The sequence below is a fragment of the Mus musculus genome, chromosome 7, assembly GCF_000001635.26.
Source record: "Mus musculus strain C57BL/6J chromosome 7, GRCm38.p6 C57BL/6J".
NCBI classification, from domain to species: Eukaryota; Metazoa; Chordata; class Mammalia; order Rodentia; family Muridae; genus Mus; species Mus musculus.
The window spans coordinates 13,623,384-13,645,709 of NC_000073.6; the positions used below are offsets into that span (position 1 = coordinate 13,623,384).

The 22,326-nt window shown below is 38.7% G+C and overlaps 1 protein-coding gene and 1 pseudogene across 1 annotated transcript in view; both read left to right on the forward strand.

Annotated features, from left to right (window-relative positions):
* Nucleotides 1-583: 583 nt before the first annotated feature.
* Sult2a5 (sulfotransferase family 2A, dehydroepiandrosterone (DHEA)-preferring, member 5) overlaps nt 584-22,326 on the forward strand; it is a 46,841-nt gene continuing 25,098 nt past the window's right edge. Inside the window, exons 1-3 of the mRNA NM_001184980.1 lie at nt 584-797; nt 1,854-2,062; nt 5,332-5,458. Coding sequence (NP_001171909.1) covers nt 662-797; nt 1,854-2,062; nt 5,332-5,458 — 472 coding nt within the window. The 5' untranslated portion in view covers nt 584-661. The remainder of the gene's footprint in view (nt 798-1,853; nt 2,063-5,331; nt 5,459-22,326) is intronic.
* On the forward strand, nt 15,524-19,416 carry Zbed4-ps1 (zinc finger, BED type containing 4, pseudogene 1; annotated as a pseudogene).

Below are 22,326 nucleotides of genomic sequence, written 5' to 3' on the forward strand. Positions count from 1 at the left end.
GGAGAATAGGCTGTGTCTGAAGATGAAATCTCACATTGATTTTTCTAATCTCAACTGTACACCTCAGGATACATCGCATACAAGCTCAAATGCATGGACTCAGTAGGTTGACTATACATGTGTGCATATAGAAAATAGCAACAAATATTAAAGAAGAGATCAAAAATATGGGAAAAGTAGGGAAGGCTTTGAGGGGAAGAAAAAGGGCAGTTAATGTACTAGGAGTTTCTCAAAAGCAACCAGTATTTAGAAAAAAAGAAAAAAAAAAAGAAAGAAATTCCATGGAAAGGTTCTGTATGATCTCTATCATTTTTCTGCACATTCAAAATCATTTTGAAAGCTAAATTATATTACTAGACATTTTAAATTAACTTACATTTCTATGTCCTATTATGTTTTCCTGAGTCTCTGATTTGGGGTCATGAACTTGGTCTCACAAACTCTGCAGAATGTTATTTGTACAACTTTAAAATTTCTCAATATAGTAACCTTTGACTGTAGGTGACAATATTTATTTCTCCCCATCAGTAAATATTTCAAAACACATAAGAGAATGTTAATGATTTTTTACCTGTACTATAAATCTTACCTCTCAGCATTTGTTATAAGTTGAAGAGGTGTCCTGGACTGGAATCCTAACAGCACCTACAAGGAGTTATTCATGATGTCAGACTATAATTGGTTTGAAGGCATACCTTTTCCTGCCATATCATATCAAAGAGAAATTTTGGAAGATATTCGTAATAGGTTTGTGGTGAAAGAAGAAGACTTGTTGATATTGACTTACCCCAAGTCAGGTAAGGATCATCAGTAAGATTAATTCTGAAATGTATAAGGGAACTTAGTACTTTAATCCTAAATAATTTTGGGTGATGAGTAGAGTGTTCTATATATTAATGTCTAAAATGACTTGTGGGCATAGAGATTTGTGTATCTTCTACTCAGTCTGACATATGTGGGCAGAGGAGATCAGCTATGGCACCAGAACAATGATAGTGCTCCCTGAGACAGAATATGCCATTGGTCCCTCTCTCTGGGAAAGAGATAGAAGAGTGAGAGTTATGAGAATAAATACAAGAAATAACATTAAGAGATAAAGTCATGTATGTGAGGATATGTGGAGAAGAGGACAGTTTCAGGTAAAATTACTATGGACCTTGTCCAGGACATAGAAAGAATCAGAAAACTCAATAAAGCAAAAAGCAATATCATGATAGTTTTGAGATATGGATGATTGTTGTGTGGAAGAAGCACTGAACATTGAGTAAGTATTAGGTTGTTGACATATAAAGGAAAATGACACAGAAATTCCATAGGCAGTAGGAATACAGGAAAAAAGTACCAGACAATATCTGAGAGACTGAAGCTAGAGAAACATCCAGTGACAAGTATGCACATAAACACAAATCAAGTGTGTGTAATATAAATGCACAAGGCAACTGATTCACCTTAAAAATTAGAAGTACGCAGTCATATATTGCAGCATGGGGGTGTCTCAATGACACTGAATTAAATTAAACGAGGTAGTCTCAAAGGGCATGTGCTATGATTATAACAATCTGAAATATATAAGATACAAATTCATTCCACCAGAATGTAGAATGATGTTGGGCCAGGCCTGGAGGAGATATTCCATTGCCAGGTTGCTGTTTACTGAGTATAAGGTTTTGAAAATGAAGTCTAGAATATGATGAGTGAATATACTTTGCACTTATGTCAAACAGACATTGTGAACACAAGTCTGTGTGCTTGAAATTGGGCAGCACTGTAAATTGTATGGGCATATATTGTACTTGAGGCTTTTTCACAAGTAATGTTGAAATGCATGACAGTCACTTTTCCTTTTCATTCAGGAACAAACTGGTTGGTTGAGATTGTCTGCTTGATTCAGACCAAGGGAGATCCGAAGTGGATCCAAACTGTGCCCAATTGGGACCGCTCACCCTGGATAGAGACTGATATAGGATATCCTGCATTAATCAATAAAGAGGGACCACGACTCATATCCTCCCATCTTCCCATTCATCTCTTCTCCAAGTCTTTCTTCAGTTCCAAGGCCAAGGTCAGTGTCCAGTGGTTGAGATTTTCTTTGACTAAACACTCTTTCAACTTATTTTACCCGACAAGTCCTGGAGGTCTTGCTGAAATGTGAAGATGGGATTCTCATGCACTAGGTGATGCTGATGTTTCCCCACCTCAGACTATATTAGATAGAGTGCAAGGTTGTGGACCAGCACACAGTGATTCTGGGCAGCTTTAAGAAATAAAGTGAAATATCACACTGAAACATTCATGAACTACATATATAGGCCAAACAGAGTTCAATCTCTAATGTACAATGGATATTACTATATCATTGTCATCAAAAAGCCAATCTTACTTATATAATGTATAAGCTAAGCCCTGTGGGTGAAACAACTAAGACACAATTGCTCATAGGGGAAGAAAACTGACCAGGCATCAATGTTCAAAGATCAGTTATATATACAGTGTCATCACGTGTGTAGCTGTTAATTGAGATCAGTAGCCACAGGACTCTCCCATGAAATGGAAAGAGGATCAGTGGAAGGAATCAGAGATATCCACATACTGACCCATCCTAGTAAGAAAGTTTTGTGTAAATTCCTCCATCCATAAAAGTTATAAATAGTTTATGCTGCAACTACAAAGACAAACTTAGAATAATCTCTCACTGAAATGGTACAATGTTTGTGGCCATTCATATATATGTGTGTGTCTTTTCTGGATTTGGAAAATTTTGACCAGGGAAACTGAAGCTTAAAGAGATGAATTCTATATTCCTGGCAGAGCCTCTCAGGAGACAGTTCCTGACAGCATGCACTTCTTGGCATCAACAATAGTGTCTTGTTTTGGTTACTGAATATTGGATGGATCCCCAGATGGAGCAATATCTGTATAGTCTTTCCTTCAGTCTCTGCTCCACACCTTGTCTCCATGTTTCATCCCATGAGTTTTTTGTCCCCCCTTCTAAGAAGCATGGAAGTATCAACACTTTGGTCGTCCTTCTAGAGCTTCATGTGGTCTGTGAAATATATTTTGGTTATTCTGAGCTACTGGGCTAATAATCAATTATCAGTTAATGCATACCATTTGTATACTTTTCTGATTGGGTTACCTCACTCAAGATGATATTTTCTATTTCTATTAATTTTCCTATGAATTTCAAAAGTCATTGTTTTTTATTGATGAGTATTATGCCATTGTGTAAATGTACCACCCTTTCTGTATAGTTTCCTCTGTTGAAGGACATCTGATATATTTCCATATTCTGTCTCTTATAAATACAGTTGCTATTAATATATCCTTGTTATATGTTGTAACATCTTTTGGATATATCCTCCGGAGTGGGTCCCCAGGTAATATTTTGTCCAATTTCCCTAGAAACCACCAGACTGCAATCCCACCTGCAATAGAGGAATGTTCCTCTTTTCCATTTGTCCTAATGACAGTGTTCTTTGCCTTACAGAAACTCTGCAATTTTATTAGGTACCATTTGTCAATTCTTGATCTTTGAGCATAAACCATTTCTGTTCTGTTCAGGAACTTTTCTTTTGTGCCCACGAATTTTAGGTTATTCCCCCACTTTATCTTCTATAAGTTTCAGTGTATCTGGTTTCATGTGGAAGTTCTCGATACACTTGAAGTTGAGCTGTGTAAAAGGAGATAAGAATGGATCAATTCCCAGTGTTCTACATGCCGATAGCCAATTAAAACAGGCATCATTTGTTGAAAATGCTGTCTTTTTCCCAATGGATGGTTTTAGAAGCTTTGCAAAAGATCAACTGAACATAGGTGTGTGGGTTCAATTTTGGGTTTTCAATTCTATTGTTTTAATCCACCTGCATTTCACTGTACCAATAGAATACTTTTTTAAAAATCATTATTGCTTATAACACAGCTTGAGATCAGGGATGGTGATTCACCCAGTAGTTCCTTTATTGTTGAGAATAATTTTTTTTTTTTTTTTTTTTGCTATCCTTGGGAAGTAGGAGTGGATGGTTGGGTCAGGAAACACTTTAATTGAAGCAGGGGGAAGGAGATTGGATAGGGGATTTACAGGGAGGAGGTGGGAAGCTGAAAAAGGTAATAACATTTGAAATGTATACAAAAATATCCAATAAAAATATTTAAAATTTCTAAGAGAACTTAGAGAGATGGCTCAGGTGTTAAGAGTACTGGCTGCTCTTGCAAAGGACCTAGGTTCAGTTCCCAACACCCACATGGTGTCTCACAATTCTCTGCATCTCTAGTGCCACGGCATCCAACTCCCTTTTACTTAATGTCTGTAGGTTTCTGTCCACATATGGTGTGCAAAAATGAATGTGTGCACTCAGATATGCATAAATCAATATTTTAAAGTTAAAAAGATGAGATCTAGAATAATTGGTACGAAATATGAAGTTCCTTTTATTAAAAATTATTACTTTGGGGGCTGGAGTGTTGGCTCCAAGGTAAAGAGCAGTAATTGCTTTTCCAGAGGTACTGACATCAATTCCCAGCAACAACATGGTGTCTCATGACCATATGTAATGAGATCCAGTGCCTTTTGGTATGTCTGAATACAGCGACAGTGTATTCCTATATATAAAATAAATAAATCTTTTTTTTTAAAAATAATGATTTCTTTTAATTTATTTCTTTTATGTTTTGACATTGTTATAATAAAATATAATTATATACATCATTTTCCCCTACCATATTGTCCCTGCAAAATTAATATATCATTTTTTCTCTCTCTCAAATTTATGTTTTCTTTTTCCATTAATTTATGTTACATATATATATATATGTACATATTAATATACATATGTTTCTAAATATATTACTATGTTTATGTATTCCTATATAGATATATATTTACATGTTTCTAATGTATACAGCATATATTCATAAAATATAAATAAATAAATAAATAAATAAATAATCAATGTATTCCTAAATGAATCTGTATATCCCAAAACACTTCAGTACATCTTTCTCAGTCACTACAGTATTACTTGTATGTATATTTTACAGGCTTAGCTTTTGGTGTTGGATAACCAATTGTTATTGTAATCTAGAACTGTCAAATCAGTCTCTTTTTTACACTATTAATGAATTAGTCATTTTGTTGTTCCATTTTTACAAATCAAGTAAAATTAGAAAAGGGGAATTATGACTATAGATTTTTCACTTGTGTATATGCTTTCCCACATAAAAATAGCAAATGTAATTAGAAATCATTAGATATTAGAATATATCATGTAAATTATGACAGTTAAAAGGTGAGGAATAACTGTTGACCTTCATTTCCATTTTTATCCATTCAAGGCAATCTATCTCATCAGAAATCCCAGAGATATTCTTGTGTCTGGATACTTTTTCTATGGTAACACAAACATTGTGAAGAATCCAGGGTCTTTTGGAACTTATTTTGAATGGTTCCTCAAAGGAAATGGTGAGTAATCTGTGAAATATAGGAGGGGGGGAGAAACTCAAGACATTAATTACATTAATTAATTTATTAATAAATTCATTCATTCATATTATATATATTACATATTTATTTATTTATATTATATCACAATATTCAGAACACATCTCCTCTTAATGAACCCTAATCACAGCTCCTATCCCCATCCTCTTCTCTTCTGTGAAGGGATAGTTGCCCTAGGGTACCTCCCTACCACGACAAAATTCTCCCCAGGACTTGGTGTGTCTTCTCCCACAGAGACAAGACAAGGGAGCCCAGATAGAGGAATAGGATCCACAGAGGGAAACATGTTCATGGAGAGCCCCAGCTCCAGTTGTTGGGAGACCTGCTCGAAGACCAAGCTGCAAATCTGCTAAATATGTTCAGGGCCCCTAGGTCTAGCTCTGGATAACTTTTTGGTTGGTGGTTCAGTTTCTGAGAGTGCTAAAATGTCCAGGTTAGTTGACTCTTCTGGTCTTCATCTGGAGTTCTTAACACCGTTGGGTACAACAATCCTTTCCCCAACTTTTCCAAAAGACTTCCACAGCTCTAACTAATGCTTGGCTGTGGACTTACACATCTCTGTATTTCAGCTGCTAGGTGGAGCCTCTCAGAGTACAGTTATTCTGGGCTCTTGTAGGCAAGCATATCAGAGTATCAGTAATAGTGTCATGGATTGTTTCTTGTTCATGGTGTGTGTCTCAATCTTGACTAGTCAATTATTGCCCATTATTTCCATCTCTGCTCCATCTTTGTTTCTGGACATCTTCTGGTTAGGACACATTTGAGGTCAAAAGTTTTCTGAATGGGTTGCTATTCTTATCCTTCCACTGGAAATCCTACCTGTCTACAGGAGGTGGCATTTCAGGCTCCATGTCACTTACTGTTAAGAGTTTCAGATAGAGTCACCACCATAGAGACTCTGGAATCTCCCTAGTTGCAGGTCTCAGAGTATTTTTTTAAAAAGACAAAGTGAGAGATAGCTTAGGTTGGCCTTGAAATCTCTATATAGCTTTGGATGACCTTGAAGTGTGGTTCCTTCTTCTCCTAACTCTTAAGTTCTAAGACTAAAAGCACCTACTGTACACTCAACTTATTTGGTGCCTGGGCTCAAACCCACAATTTCATTTATGATACTTAACTTGCCTACATCTCTAGACTTTTAATATTTTGTAGACTCCATTTTATCTCTCTATGTTCAACAAGTCTATGGGCCCAGGACTCATCATCATTTCAACACTGATTGTGAAGTCTTTCTGTTCTCTCACACCACCACAGTACAGGACACAGTCAGAGATAGCCCCATGTTATAATATTTAAGCACCATTTGGAGTATCTAGTCTTTACAGACCTAATCTTGATATTGACATGGGTAATTATTTGAGTAAGAAATAGCCCACGTAGGCCCTCAAATTTCAACATTTGGTTCCCAGTTGGTGGCACTTTTTCAGAAGGTTTATGAGGCACAGACTGGTTGGAGAAAGTATTCCATTCAAGGTGGGCTTTGAGAGAATAAACACTCAAACCAATTCCAGTACACTCCTTATTTATTCCTGCATGTAGTTGAGAAAATGAAATCCCACGTTTCCATTCCTATCGTTCTGCCTGACACAAACAAGCTCTCTCTTCCTTAAGTTGCCTTCTTTAATGTTTTTTTTAAATTGGGTATTTATTTCATTTACATTTCCAGTGCTATCCCAAAAGTCCCCTACACGCTCCCCCACCAACTCACCCAACTACCCACTCCCACTTCTTGGCCCTGTCATTCCCCTGTACTGAGGCATATAAAGTTTGCACAACCAATGGGCCTCTCTTTCCACTGGGCCGACTAGGCCATCTTTTGATTCATATGCAGCTAGAGACATGAGCTCCGGGGGCAGGGGGTACTGGTTAGTTCATATTGTTGTTCCACCTATAGGATTGCAGATCCCTTTAGCTCCTTGGGTACTTTCTCTAGCTCCTTCATTGGGAGCCCTGTGATCCATCCAAGAGCTGACTGTGAGCATCCACTTCTGTGTTTGCTAGGCCCCAGCATAGTCTCACAAGAGATAGCTCTATCTGGGTCCTTTCAGCAAAATCTTGCTAGTGTATGCAATGGTTTCAGCGTTTGGAAGGTGATTATGGGATGGATTCCCGGATAAGGCAGTCTTTGCACAGTCTTTCCTTCCATCTCAGCTCCAAACTTTGTCTTTGTAACTCCTTGCATGGGTGTTTTGTTCCCAATTCTAAGAAGGGGCAACGTGTCCACACTTTGGTCTTCGCTCTACTTGAGTTTCATGTGTTTAGCAAATTGGATCTTCTATCTTGGGTATCCTAAGTTTCTGGGCTAATATCCACTTATCAGTGAGTACATATTGTGAGAATTTCTTTGTGATTAGGTTACCTCACTCAGGATGATGCCCCCAGGTCCATTCATTTACCTAGGAATTTCATAATTTCATTCTTTTTAATAGCTGAGTAGTACTCCATTGTGTAAATGTACCACATTTTCTGTATCCATTCCTTTGTTGACGGCCATCTGGGTTCTTTCCAGCTTCTGGCTATTATAAATACGGTTGCTATGAACATAGTGGAGCATGTGTCCTTCTTACCGGTTGGAACATCTTCTGGATATATGCCTAGGAGAGGTATTGCTGGGTCTTACAGAAGTATTATGTCTAATTGTCTTAGGCAACATCAGACTGATTTCGAAAGTGGTTGTAAAAGCTTCCAATCCCACCAGTGATGGAGGAGTGATCCTCTTTCTCCACATCCTCGCCAGCATCTGCTGTCACCTGAATTTTTGATCTCAGTCATTTTGACTTGTTTAAGGTAGAATCTCAGGGTTCTTTTAATTTGCATTTCCCTGATGATTAAGAATGTTGAACATTTTTTCATGTTTCTCAAACGTTTGGAATTACTCAGTTTATAATTCTTTTTTTAACTCTGTAACCCAATTTTATTGGGGTTATTTGATTTTTTTGGAGTCCAACTTCTTGAGCTCTTGTATAAAATGGATATTAGTCCCCTATCAGATTTAGGATTGGTAAAACACAATTCCCAATCTGTTGGTGGCCTTTTTGTCTTATTGACAATGTCTTTTGCCTTACAGAAGCTTTGCGATTTTATGAGGTCCTGCTTATCAATCCTTGTACTTACAGCACAAGCCATTTGTCTTTTGTTCAGGAAATTTTCTCCTGTGCACATATCTTCAAGGCTTTCCCCACATTCTCCTCTATAAATTTCAGTGACTCTCGTTATAGGTGGAGTTCTTTGATCCACTTAGACTGGAGTTTTGTACAAGAAGATAAGAATGTATCAATTCGCATTTTTCTACATGATAACCCCCAGTTGTGCCAGCACCAATTGTTGAAAATGCTGTCTTTTTTCCACTGGATGGTTTTGGCTCCCTTGTCAGAGATCAAGTGACCATACCTGTGTGGGTCATTTCTGAGTCTTCAATTCTATTCCATTGATCTACCTGTTTGTAGCTGTACCAGTACCATGCACTTTTTATCACAATTGCTCTGTAATACAGCTTGAAGGAAGGCATGGTGATTCCACCAGAGGTTCTTTTATTGTTGAGAATAGTTTTTGCTATCCTAGGGTTTTTACTTTTCCAGATAAATTTGCAAATTGCCCTTTCTAACTCAGTGAAGAATTTAGCTGGAATTTTGATGGAGATTAAATTGAATCTGTAGATTGCTTTCAGCACGATAGCCATTTTTCCTATATTAATCCTGCCAATGCATGGGTGTGGGAGATCTTTCCATCTTCTGAGATCATCTTCAATTTCTTTCTTCAGAGACTTGAAGTTCTTATCATATAGATCTTTCACTACCTTAGTTAGGGTCACACCAATATATTTTATATTATTTACTATTGTGAAGGGTGTTGTCTCCCTAATTTCTTTCTCATCTTGTTACTCCTTTGTGTAGAGAAAGGCCACTGATTTGTTTGAGTTAATTTTATATCCAGCTACTGCACTGAAGCTGTTTATCAGGTTTAGGACTTCTCTAGTGGAATTTTTGGGTCACTTACATATACTATCATATCATCTGCAAATAGTGATATTTTGACTTCTTCCTTTCCTATTTGTATCCTCTTGATCTCCTTTTGTTGTAATTTGCTCTGGCTAGGACTTCAAGTACTATATTGAACAGGTAGGGAAAGAGTTGGCAGCCTTGTCTAGTCCCTGATTTTAGTGGGATTGCTTCCAGGTTCTTTCCATTGAGTTTGATATTGGCTACTGGTTTGCTGTATATTGCTTTTATTATGTTTAGTTATGGGCCTTGAATTTTTGAATTTTCCGTGACTTTTATCATGAATGGATGTTGGATTTTGTCAAATATTTCTCAGGTCTAACAAAATGATCATGTGGATTTTGTCTTTGAGTTTGTTTATATAGTGGATTGCATTGATGGATTTCCCGAATATTGAACCATCCCTGCATCACTGGTATGAAGCCTACTTGATCATGAGGGATGACCGTTTTGATGTATTCTTGGATTCTGTTTGCAAGGATTTTATTGAGTATTTTTGCATGAATATTCACAAGGGAAATTGTTTTGTAGTTCTCTTTCTTTGTTGGGTCTTTATGTGGTTTAGATATCAAAGCAATTGTGGCTTCTTAGAATGAATTGAGTAGAGTACCTTCTGTTTCTATTTTGTGGAATAGTTTGAGGAGAGTTGGAATTAGGTCTTCTTTTAAGGTCTGATAGAACTCAGCACTAAACCCATCTGGTCCTGGGCTTTTTTTATTTGGGAGACTATTGATGACTGCTTCTACTTCTTTAGGGGAAATGGTACTGATTTGGTCATTAATCTGAATCTGATTTAAATTTAGTACCTGGTATCTGTCTAGGAAATTGTCCATTTCATCCAGGTTTTGCAGTTTTGTTGCGTATAGACGTTTGTAGTAGGATCTGATGATGTTTTAGATTTCCTCAGGATCTGTTGTTATGTCTCCTTTTTTATTTCTGATTTTGTTAATTAGGATACTGTCCCTGTACCCTCTAGTTAGTCTGGCTAAGGGTTTATCTATTTTGTTGATTTTCTCAAAGAACTTGCTCCTTTTTTGGTTGATTCTTTGAATAGTTCTTTTTCTTTCCACTTGGTTGATTTCAGCCATAAGTTTGATTATTTCCTGCCCTATGTTTCTCTTGGGTGAATTTTCTTCCTTTCCTTCTAGAGCTTCTAGGTGTGCTGTCAGGCTGCTATTTTATGCCTCCTCTAGGTTTTTTTTTTTTTTTTTTTTTTGAGGCACTCAGGCTTATAAGTTTTCCTCTTAGGTCTGCCTTCATTTTCATTGTGTCGCATAAGGTTGGGTAAGTTGTGGCTTGAATTTCATTAAATTCTAAAAAGTCTTAATTTCTTTGTTTATTTCATCCTTGACCAAGCTATCATTGAGGAGAGTGTTTTTCAGTTTCCTCATGAATATTGGCTTTCTATTATTTATGCTGTTTTTGAAGATCAGCCTTAGTCCATTTTTATGTGATAGGATGCATGGGATAATTTCAATAATTTTGTATCTCTTGAGGCCTGTTTTTTACCTGATTATATGGTCAATTTTGGAGGAGGTACCATGAGGTGCTGAGAAGAAGGTATATCTATTTGTTTTATAATAAAAAGTTCTGTATATATTTATTAAATACATTTTTTTTAGAACTTCTGTTAGTTTCCATGTATCTCTGTTTATTTTCTGTTTCCAGGATCTGTCCATTGATGAGAGTGGGGTGTTGAAGTCTCCCACTATTATTGTGTGAGGTGCATTGTGTGCTTTGAGCTTGACTAAAGTTACTTTAATGAATGTGTCTGCCCTTGCATTTGGAGCATAGATTATCAGGATTGAGAGTTCATCTTGGTAGATTTTAACTTTGATGTGTATGAAGTGCCCCTCCTTGTCTTTTTTGATAACTTTGGGTTGGAAGTTGATTTTATTTAATATTGGAATAGCAAATCCAGCTTGTTTCTTTGGACCATTTGCTAGGAAAATTTTTTCCAGCCTTTCACTCTGACATAATATCTGGCTTTTTCCCTGAGGTGGGTTTCCTGTAATCTGCAAAATGTTGGGTCCTTGAAGGGATGGATTCATGGAAGATATTGTGTGAATTTGGTTTTGTCATGGAATACTTTGGTTTCTCTATCTATGGTTATTGAGAGTTTTGCTGAGTATAGAAGTCTGGGCTGGCACTTGTGTTCTCTGAGGGAATGTATAACATCTGTCCAGGATCTTCTGACTTTATTAATCTCTGGTGAGAAGTCTGGTGTAATTCTAATAGGTCTATCTTTATATGTTACTTGACCTTTTCCCCTTACTGCTTTTAATATTCTATATTTGTTTTGTGCATTTGATGTTCTGATTATTATGTGTTGGGAGGAATTTCTTTTATTGTCTAGTCTATTTTGGTGTTCTGTAAGCTTCTTGTGTGATCATGGGCATCTCTTTCTTTAGGTTAAGGATTTTTTCTTCTATAATTTTGTTGAAGATATTCGCTGACCCTTTAAGTTGAAAATCTTCATTTTCATCTACTTCTATTATCCATAGATTTGGTCTTATCATTGTGTCCTGGATTTCCTGGATGTTTTGGGTTAGGACCTTTTTGCATTTTTCATTTTCTTTGATTGTTGTGTCCATGTTCTCTATGGAGTCTTCTGCATCTGAGATTCTCTCTTCCATGACTGTTGCTGATGCTTGCATCTATGATTCCTGTTTTCTTTCCTAGGGTTTCTATTTCCAGAGTTGTCTCCTTCTGGGTTTTCTTAACTGTTTCTGGTTCTTTTTTTTTTTTTTAATCCTGGATGGTTTTGTTTACTTCCATCCCCTGTTTGGTTGTGTTTTCCTCTAAAACTTTAAGGGATTTTTGTGTTTCCTCTTCAAGGCCTTCTATCTCTTTATCCATGTTCTCTTGTATTTCTTTAAGTGAGTTATTAATTTCCTTCTTAAAATATTCTACCAGCATCATGAGATGCAATTTTAAACCTGAATCTTGCTTTTTGGGTATTTTGGGGTATCCAGGACTCTCTGAGGTAGGTGTGCTGGGTTCTGATAATGGTGTGCAGTTTTGGTTTCTCTTAGTAAGAGTCTTGTTTTTGTTTTTGTTTTGTTTTTTTGAGGCATGGTTCCTCTATATAGCCATGGCTGTCCTAGAACTCACTTTGTAGACCAGGCTGGCCTCAAACTCAGAAATCTGCCTGCCTCTGCCTCCTAAGTGCTGGGATTGAAGGTGTGTGACACCACTGCCTGTCTTGTTTGTAAGATTCTTATGTTTGCCTTTTGCCATCTGGCAATCTCTGGCGTTAGTTGTTATAGCCGTCTCTGGCTGTAGCTTGTTCCTCTTGTGATTCTGTTAGCCTCTGTCAGCACTCTTGGGAGGCCAACTCTCTCCTGAGTACTCTCTTCAGGCCACCTCTCCTTTGACATGGAAGGAGCACTGATGTCTGGAGCTAACATCTGCTTCCTGGCTGAAGATGAAGGCCTGAAAAAGGGGCCTGTCCCAGAAGCTATACTGCTTCTGCAGTCTGAAGGCTCTCCTGCACAGACTGGTCTCTGAGGGACCTGGGATACAAAATCAAATTTATTGTCTTTAATAGTTGCATAGTATTCCATTCTGTAAATGTATCACATTTTCTGTATCCATTTTTCTGTTGAGGGATATCTGGGTTCTTTCCAGCTTCTGGCTATTATAAATAAGAATGATCAGCAGATAAAAATATTGAAGTAATCCCATACATCCTATCAGATCACCAAAGACTAAGGCTGATCTTCAATAACAACATAAATAATAGAAAACCCACATAAACGTTGAAGCTGAACATCACTCTACTCAATGATAACTTGTTCAAGGAAGAAATAAAGAAAGAAATTAGAGGCTTTTTGGAGTTTAATGAAAATGAAGCCACAAGATATCCAAACTTATGGGGTACAACAAAAGCAGTCTTACAAGAAAAATTGGTGTCTATGTTTTAATAGGGCATTGTGAACTTCCACGTGTACTGGAAACTGAATTCTTGCTTTTATGATTTCAAGTTTAGTGCTATATGACTTTTAAGGTAAACTCTAAAAATTTTCTTAATTTCATTTGTGCTGTGATAATGACTCCCCTTTTGTGTTTTACTGTATTACTTTTGGCATTTGCTATTTCTTTTGGTGAGTTTAGATAAGATTTGATCAATATTCATTATATTTTGAAGAAAATAATTTTCATCAACTCTCTATATTGTTTTTCTTGTTGCTGCTCTTTCCTTCTTTAATTTCTACACTGAGGTCACTGATATCTTTCCAGCTACTAAGTTTGGAGTTTGCTTTGTTCTTTTTCCAAATTCTCATGGTGAACATTAACTACTGTATTAGAAATCTTTTGATTTCTTAATGGAGGAACTTTGAGCTTTAACTATCCCTGTTAGGCCTGTTTTCATTTTATTTCACAGGTTAAATGCTGTTTTGTTTTCATCTTCATTTGATTATATGAATCCTTTTGTTCTTGACATCTTCATCATTCACTTGTGAGTTGTTAAATCTCCGTGAATTAGTTTGCATTATGGAGATTCTCTTTTAATTTATTTGTAACCATTTTATTGTTGTAAGTAGAATATAAGATATTATTTTAATTTATATTGGTTAATAATATATATATATATTTGAGTGATAGCTCCATAGGCTGCTGAGAACAATGTGTAGTCTGCTCTGTTTAGATTTAATGTTCTATAGATGTTGGTTAAGCCTGCTTTATCTGGGACAACATTTAATATTGTTTATTTTTTAATAAGATGATGTGTTAACCATTCAGATTGAGACTACTGTTTGTTACTGTATATCTAGTAGTATGTTCCATGTGGAACTAGTTGGACCTGTAATTACAACTGCACTGTCTTCTCCATGTGTTATTCATTTAATCAATATAAAGTGATGTTTATCATTTCTCACCAGAATTGATTCAAGTCAACTATGATTTGGTAAGATTACATCAGCAATATTTGCTTTTCGTAGTTACATTGGCCTGAAACACTTTGTTTAATCATTTCATTATTAGTTATTAGTTCCCATCTATCTTTTATGATAACATACAGCAAATATATTCTTCTCAATTTTTGAAGCAATATCCCAGCCCATGTCATTTGATTAAAGAATTGACATTAATTTCCTGGGATGGTGCCCTGAGCAGACTTTGGGTGCAAACCCTGAAGCCAGCCCCACAACACCCAGAGGCATCTCTGCTCCCAAATGTTCTAACACATCCAGGATCATAGGATCAGAAGTGAGGAAGACACAACATATGTCACAAAACTGGGAGTAACTGGGACCAGCAGAAACCAGGCAGGCAGGAACTCTTCCAGATCAGTGGCTTGGCTTATTTCCAGTCTGTCAGGGCCAGTGACCTAACATATCTTGGGCATAAACTATACAGTCAACCCCACAATACCCAGAGGAATCTCTACTCCCAGGCTGTCTAACACACCCAGGATCACAGGATCATAGGATCACAGGATCACAGGAGCTTGGTCACACCAGTATCTCAGGGTCCCAGAGGGAGCTTGACTCTCAGAAACTCAGATACACCCAGGATCTCAGGATTACAGGATTCCAGAACAACAGGGTCATAGAGACAGCTAGACTCTGAGAACTTCTGACACAACAAGGATCACAGGAAGGATGGGATCCAGTCAGACATATCCAGAGCAGGTAGCACTAGAAATAACCATATGACTGGAGGCAAGCTTAAGAACATAATCAACAGATACCAAGGTTACATGGCATCATCAGAAGCCAATTCTCCCACCAGAGCAAGTCCTAGAGTTTGGAGTGAGAACTGGGAAGCAGATATCTAGAAGCATGGAGACCATAAGCATGGTCACTGTCTTTTCACCCCATGTCTGCACTTTTAATGTACCTGGCTTCAAATACTTTATGTTCTACTTCTGGTTGACCTGTTGAGAGGAGAGCTTAGGAAATGAAGGACTGTGTTCCCTCAAGATGGTGGGGCCCCTGTTTTTGGAGAAAAGGAAGAAGTCTGTGCTGCATGCAGTGGTATATACAACAAGAAGTATTTGGTTGCAGTACTCCTACAGAACAGAACTCCATGCCCTGTGACAGTGTGCATGTGTGAACTTTCCAGTGTCATTCATGGTCAGCCATAGTAAACAGCCTAGAAAATGAGATTATAAAAGATTGAATAAAATCTACTTTAGGCTTCACAAGTGAACATTATAAGCAGTTTTTATTAACCTAAAATGTCAGAATGATAAAGCAACCAGAATAATTATGGTTGGTCATGGAGGATAAGCAAGAAACTTGTCCCTAGGGGACAGTGATTTTGTTTTTGACAAAGTTAATTTCAAAACAGAGAAGGAAGATGATGATCAAATTGCTTGTCACAGTTTGGAACAAGTGGACTTTAAAAGTGAGTCAGAGGATATGAGACAGACAGACAGTGTCGATGAACAGGCAGAAATCAGGGCAGCAAGCTGTGCCTGTCAGCCCTCTGGGAAAAACTTACCTGCCGAGAGTGAGGATGACTATGGCTCACTCTTCTTCCAGTATAGTAGCACACTGTACAACGTAGCCATGGAAACTGTGACCCAGAGCCTTCTTTCCTGGAAGAAGTCTCCAGCCTGGAAGCATTTCTTTATTTCCCCTGGAGATAGCATTAAGGCGATTTGAGCAAACTGTATGAAAGAGTTCAATAGGGGCAAGAATGAGAAAGACCTGAATAGAAGTTGCCTCATGAGACATGTGAGGCGGGCACACCCCACCAAGCTCATTCAAGAAAATGGAAGTCTATCAGCAGGGTCCTCCTTTTCCCCTCCCTCTCTTTTGCTTCCACCACAGCCTGCAGATGTGGGAGACCTTAGCACTGTGCTCTCGCCTGTCAGACTTGTCCAGAAAGTGGCTCACAAGATCCCATCTCCTGACCAAATAATGGAAGAGTTTGTGACTGTAGTTTCTTCTGAAGTGTCTGTCTGATGTGTCTGATGAAGTGTCCTCTGATGTGTCTGTCACTGAAAAGTACAGCAGAGAGGAGGCCTTGGCAGGCTCCTCTCCCAACCTCTCCGTGCTCCATTATGATGACACTTCAGAAACCATGGCAGACAGAAACCTTTCCTTTCCCAAAAGCACATCCAGGAAGAGATCAGCCATCTGGAAGCACTTCTACTTGTCACCTCTCGATAGCTCAAAGGCTGTCTGTGTCCACTGTATGAATGAGTTCAGTAGAGGGAAGAACCGGAAGGACTTGGGCACAAGCTGCCTCATCAGGCACATGTGGAGAGCACATTGCTCCATTTTACTACAGGAGAACGGAGCAACACAGGCATCCCACCATTGTACCCTATTCCAGAACTCTGCTGCCTGCCCTGCTTCCCCCAGAAGGGGAACTCAACTCTGCATCATTATCTCCAGGCAAACAATTCAAAGAGTCCCCTTCTCCCTCCTTATCCCCAGACAGGCTTCCTGAGGACCTGTCATCACACATTAATCCTGGGAATGTGTGCCCGGAAGATGTGTCCATGTTGTCATCCTCTCATGACTTGGGGGAGGCCTCTGTAGTGTTTTGTCCAGAGAAGCAGCCACCAGACACGGTAAATCCAAGGTATGAATCAGGCACTGTCTTCCAGCAAAATTAAGGTGATGAGAAGACTATAGTCAGAAGTCTGGCATCATTTTTCACTGGCCCCCATGGACAGTCTCAAAGCAGTGTGCTGGTACTGTAGCTGCATTATTAGTCGGGAAAAGAAGGGAGACGTTGGCACCAGTTGTTTGATGCAACACCTGTACGACACCACCCTGAGGTGGTTGGGAACCAGAAGGACTTTCTGGGTGCAAGTTTGGCAAACTCTCCATATGCCACTTTGGCCTTTGCAGAAAGCTCCTCCAAATTAACTGACTTGCCAGCAGTGGTCAGAAAGAAAACCATCAAGGTGTGTTTCCTACTAATAGCAAGAAGACCACAAAGCTATGGAATCACTTTTCTATTTGTTCAGCAGACTCAACAAAGCTGGTGTGCCTGCACTGTGGCGGGACCATCAGCAGGGGCAAGAAGCCCACCAACCTGGGCAACAGCTGTCTCCTGAGACATCTGCAGTGGTTACATGCCCATGTCCTCAAGAATGACATCTCAGAGACCACTCTGTCCCATTCTCCAGGCATCCGGAGGCCTCTGGACATAGAGCTCTTAGGGCCTTCCTCTTTCCGTGACTCCACAGAGAAGTTCTATGACTCTCATCCAGTTGCCAAAAAAAAAAAAAAAAATCACAAATCTCATAGCTGAAATGATTGCACTTGACCTTCAGCCTTATTCCCTTGTAGACAATGTTGCCTTTAACAGGCTGCTCGAATACTTGAAACCTCAGTACTCTTTACCCTCCCCTTCCAACTTCTCTAGAACAGCTATCCCAGATATGTATGACAATGTGAAACAGATAATTATGTCACATCTGAAGGATGCTGTGAGTGGTGTGGTTCATTTCACCTCTGGAATATGGACTCGTAATACCTGACCCTTACAGCTCACTGGGTCACCTTTGCATCTGCTGTCCCACCACATTGTGAGGACCACCATTGCACTTTTAGATGTATCACAGATTGACTGTGACTATAGTGGAAATAGCATTCAGAAGCAGCTGGAGTGTTGGTGGGAAGCCTGGGTGACTTCCATTGGCCTTCAGATTGGCATCACTGTCACTGTCAATCCAAGCATAGGGAAGATGGTGAGTGAGGGTGAACACTCAAGTGTGCAGTGCTTCCGTCACACCGTGAATCTGATTGTGAGTGAGGCTATCAAGAGCCAGAGGATGGTGCAGAACTTACTGAGTATTGCCCGGAAGCTGTGTGAGTGGGTCAATCAGTCTCCCAGAGCAAGAGAGAAGTTAGCAGAACTGCAGAAAAAGTACGAGCTACCACAGCACCAGCTGATCCAGTATGTACATCTAAGTGGAGCACATTGTTCCACATGCTTGAATGTCTGATTGAGCAGAAGAGGGCAGTTAACCAGGTATCCATTGAATGTATCTTCAGAGAATTGATCATCTGTGACCAGTGGGAGGTCATGAGGTCTGTGTGCCATGTGCTGAGACCATTTGATGCTGCAAGCCGAGAGATGAGTGCCCACATGTCTATGCTGAGCCAGGTCATCCCCATGATCCACAGCCTCAGCAGAAAAGTGGAGATGCTGTTTGGGGAGACCATGGGCATTGACACCATGCTTAAGACCCTGAGGGAAGCCATGGCAAGCTGCCTGTCTGCCACTCTCCATGACCCCAGGTACATCATTGTCACACTGTTGGACCCTCACTACAAAGCTTCCCTGTTCACAGAAGAGGAGGCAGAGCAGTACAGGCAAGACTTAATCAGGGAGCTAGAAATACTGAATTCTACCTCAGATGACACTGCCACCTCCAAAGGCTATGACTCAGGGTCCCCACTTAAAGACACTGGCACAGAGGAGAGCCTGTGGTCATTCACACGGATAAAGAGCGATCAGAGAGAGAAACTATCTGAAGACTTGGTGCTTGCATATTTGGAGGAAGAGGTGCTGGAACACATCTGTGACTCACTTACCTACTGGAACCTAAAGCAGTCATTGTGGCCTGGGCTGTTTACCTTAGCAGTCCGATTTCTGGGCTGTCCCCCAAGTACAGTCCCCTCAGAAAATTTGTTCAAAACACCCATGGATGCTGGCAGCTTTGGCCAGCCCAGGCTCATGATGGAGCATTTTGAAAAGCTCATCTTTTTAAAAAGTGAATCTTCCTTTAATATGCTTTCAGTATTGAACTCAATGATGGAGCCAACAGACTGGAAACGTGCTTCAGAGTGCTAGCTATTGTACCAGGGCTGACTTGCCTGGAAGAGCCATGTAGGACCCCAGACCAGGCATCTGGGAATACCTGCCAGTTCTCACCATAATATCCACATGTGCCTTACTCCTCCTTCAGGCCAGGTGTCAAGGTGCATTTTCAGAAGCCCACTAGAAACAAAGTCTTGGCAATTATGAATTAGGATTATCAGACTTAAAACTATAAAGGTTTTTTGTTTTGTTTAGAGGGGATAATAATCTGTTTTACTAGAATGAAAGGAAGATGTACACAATTTTATTATGTAGGGTTTTTATTCAGTTGTGTAACAACCACAAATTAGGTGCTGTATTTTAATTAAATATTTTAATTGCAACAAAACAGCTTTTGTGGCTGTTAATTGAAACCTGTAAATAGGAGGTGGAGGTTAAGCCATAATGACTGAACAGTTCTTAACCACAGGCTCCAAAAGTATGTCCTAGAGAGAATATTCTGGAAGCTGTTTACATTACTGAACCAGGCATTTGAAAACAAAACTGAACTTGGGCATATCATGGAGTGTCAATCACATGGCTAATTGGTCATGAGAACATTCCCATGTCAGGTGTTGCATTCAGGCTTTACAGGGTCGGTTAACTCAGAGATATCCTGCTTATCATGAGCCCCTTGAAATTGGATCCACGATTTAAAGTCATGCTTAGGACTTCACCAGGGTATGATATGACACGTATACAACAGATGGGGCCTGCTGATCAAATCTCCCTGCCTCTGGTTTACTTTTTACATGTCTATACAATAAAGCCATCTCGTAAGAAGTATGTACTGACCCCTCACAGTTTGACCAGATATTGCTCAGATTCTACTTTGAGGAGTTAACTTGTTGACAGGGAAAGCGCTTGTATATTGCAGTCATGCGAAAAGTCTTAGATATTTAGATTTTTTCCTATGATAGGGAAGTCTAAACCATCATTGGGACATTATAGAGTGCCAAGGATATCAAAATGAAGTATCAGCTATCAGACTCAAAGTTTTTGCTTATGTCTAAAAAACAAAACAAAACAAAAAAAAAAAACAAAAACTTTTTCATTTTCTCATTTCAAATCAGTTAAATATTATGGGTGAAACAAATCACTCATTTGCCTCTGACATTTTATATAAAAAAATGTTTTGTTGAAATACTGTATGTAGGCTCAGTATTTAATTTGCCTGGACTATGTTTTAGTGTATTTATAAATGACAAACTTGGATACTGAAATTAAACTTTTTATTTGTGATTTTCTAAAAAAAAAAAATAAAAAAGAAGAAGATTACTATTACCAACATATCCTAATCGATTGAAATTCAAAAATATAAAGAATCAGAAATTTGTAAGCTGAAATCCAGTGGTCTCTCTAGTTTGGTAATTGGAGAAATAGGTACAAAATTATGCAATCCATATAAACTTTCTGCTTGTTTGTACATGACCATGTCTTTTCATGTGCTTCTCCTATCTCAATCTCTCTCTTACTAACGTTGTTTATTTTATTTTTTTACTATACTATGATTTTCAGAACAGGTTACATATTTCAAAATTATTTATGCAGCCAAAAGAAATATAGACAACTAATTTGAAAGATGGCTTATAAGGGAACAACAAAGATTGAGATTAAATGCTTTGCTTGAATACATATAATTATTGTATCCATTTTTAAGAAAAGAACCATATCAGTTATTTTTATAAGGAGATGTAGGCTTTTCAAACTCATCACAGGAAAGGAACCAGAATCATAACCACACCTAATATCTGTGCCACCCTCCAAGCAGAACCATTCTACATTGAAACAGTTGATGAATGACTTCATCCATAGACCATCTTAATACTCACACCTTTTCTTCAATGAGTGTAACCTGTTCCTTGTGGGCTGAGAATGAAGACAATCACTCAAGTCAAAAAGCTTTGACCATAGCAGGAAATCTGTAAACAAAAATTATGCCTACAATTCATTCCTTAGCACAACAGAATTTTCAACTCTTAGCTTAGCTAATATGGAGGTATCACCTTTTGTTATGTGAGGAATATTGAAGTCCAGCCTTATTACAAAGACCTCCAATGTCCAAAAATTGTTCTTATTGTGGGTTTGCACCTCAGTAAGAGCAAAGATTGTAAACTCTACTAAAAACAAAACATTCAAAAAGACTTTATCTATTTATGTTCATTAAAAAAACCTAGTAGTGATGTCCTATTTTTTAATTTTTATGATATGTTTTCTTTATTTAAATTTCCAGTGTTATCCCCTTTCCTAGTTTCCCCTCTGAAAATCCGATATCCTCTCACCCTGCCTGCTTGCTAACCCACCAACTCTCATTCCTGGTCCTGGAATACCACTATACTGGGGCATAGAGCCTTCACAGGACCAAGGGTCTCTCCTCCCATTGATGACTTATTAGGCCATCATGTGCTACATATACATCTAGAGCCACAAGTTCCACAATGTGTTTTCTTTGCTTGGGGGTTTAGTTCCTAGGAGCTCTAGGGGTACTGGTTAGTTCATATTGATGTTGCTTCTATGGGGCTTCAGACTCCTTATTAAACTCCTTAGGTACTTTCTCTAGCTCCTACATTGTGGATTTTGTGCTCCATCCAAGGGATGGCTCTGAGCATCCACTTCTGTATTTGCCAGGCTCTGGCAGAGCCTCACAGGAGACAGCTATATCAGGCTCCTGTCAGCCAGCTCTTGTTGGTATCTGCCTCATGTCTGGTTTGGTGGTTGTTTATGGAATGGATTCCCAAGTTGGGCAGTCTCTGGATGGTCATTCCTTCATGCTCTACTCTGAACTTTGTGTCTGTAACTCCTTCCATGGGTATTTGATTCCCCTTTCAAAAAAGGATTCTGAGACTCTGGGCTAATATCCACTTATCACTGAGAGCATATCATGTGTGTTCTTTTGTGATTGGGTTACCTCAAGATGATATCCTACAGATCTATCCATTTGTCTAGGAATTTCATGAAGTCATTGTTTTTAATAGCTGCATAGAACTCCATTATGTGACTGTACCATATTTTTTGTATTCATTCCTCTGTTGAGGGACATCTAGGGTTTTTTCA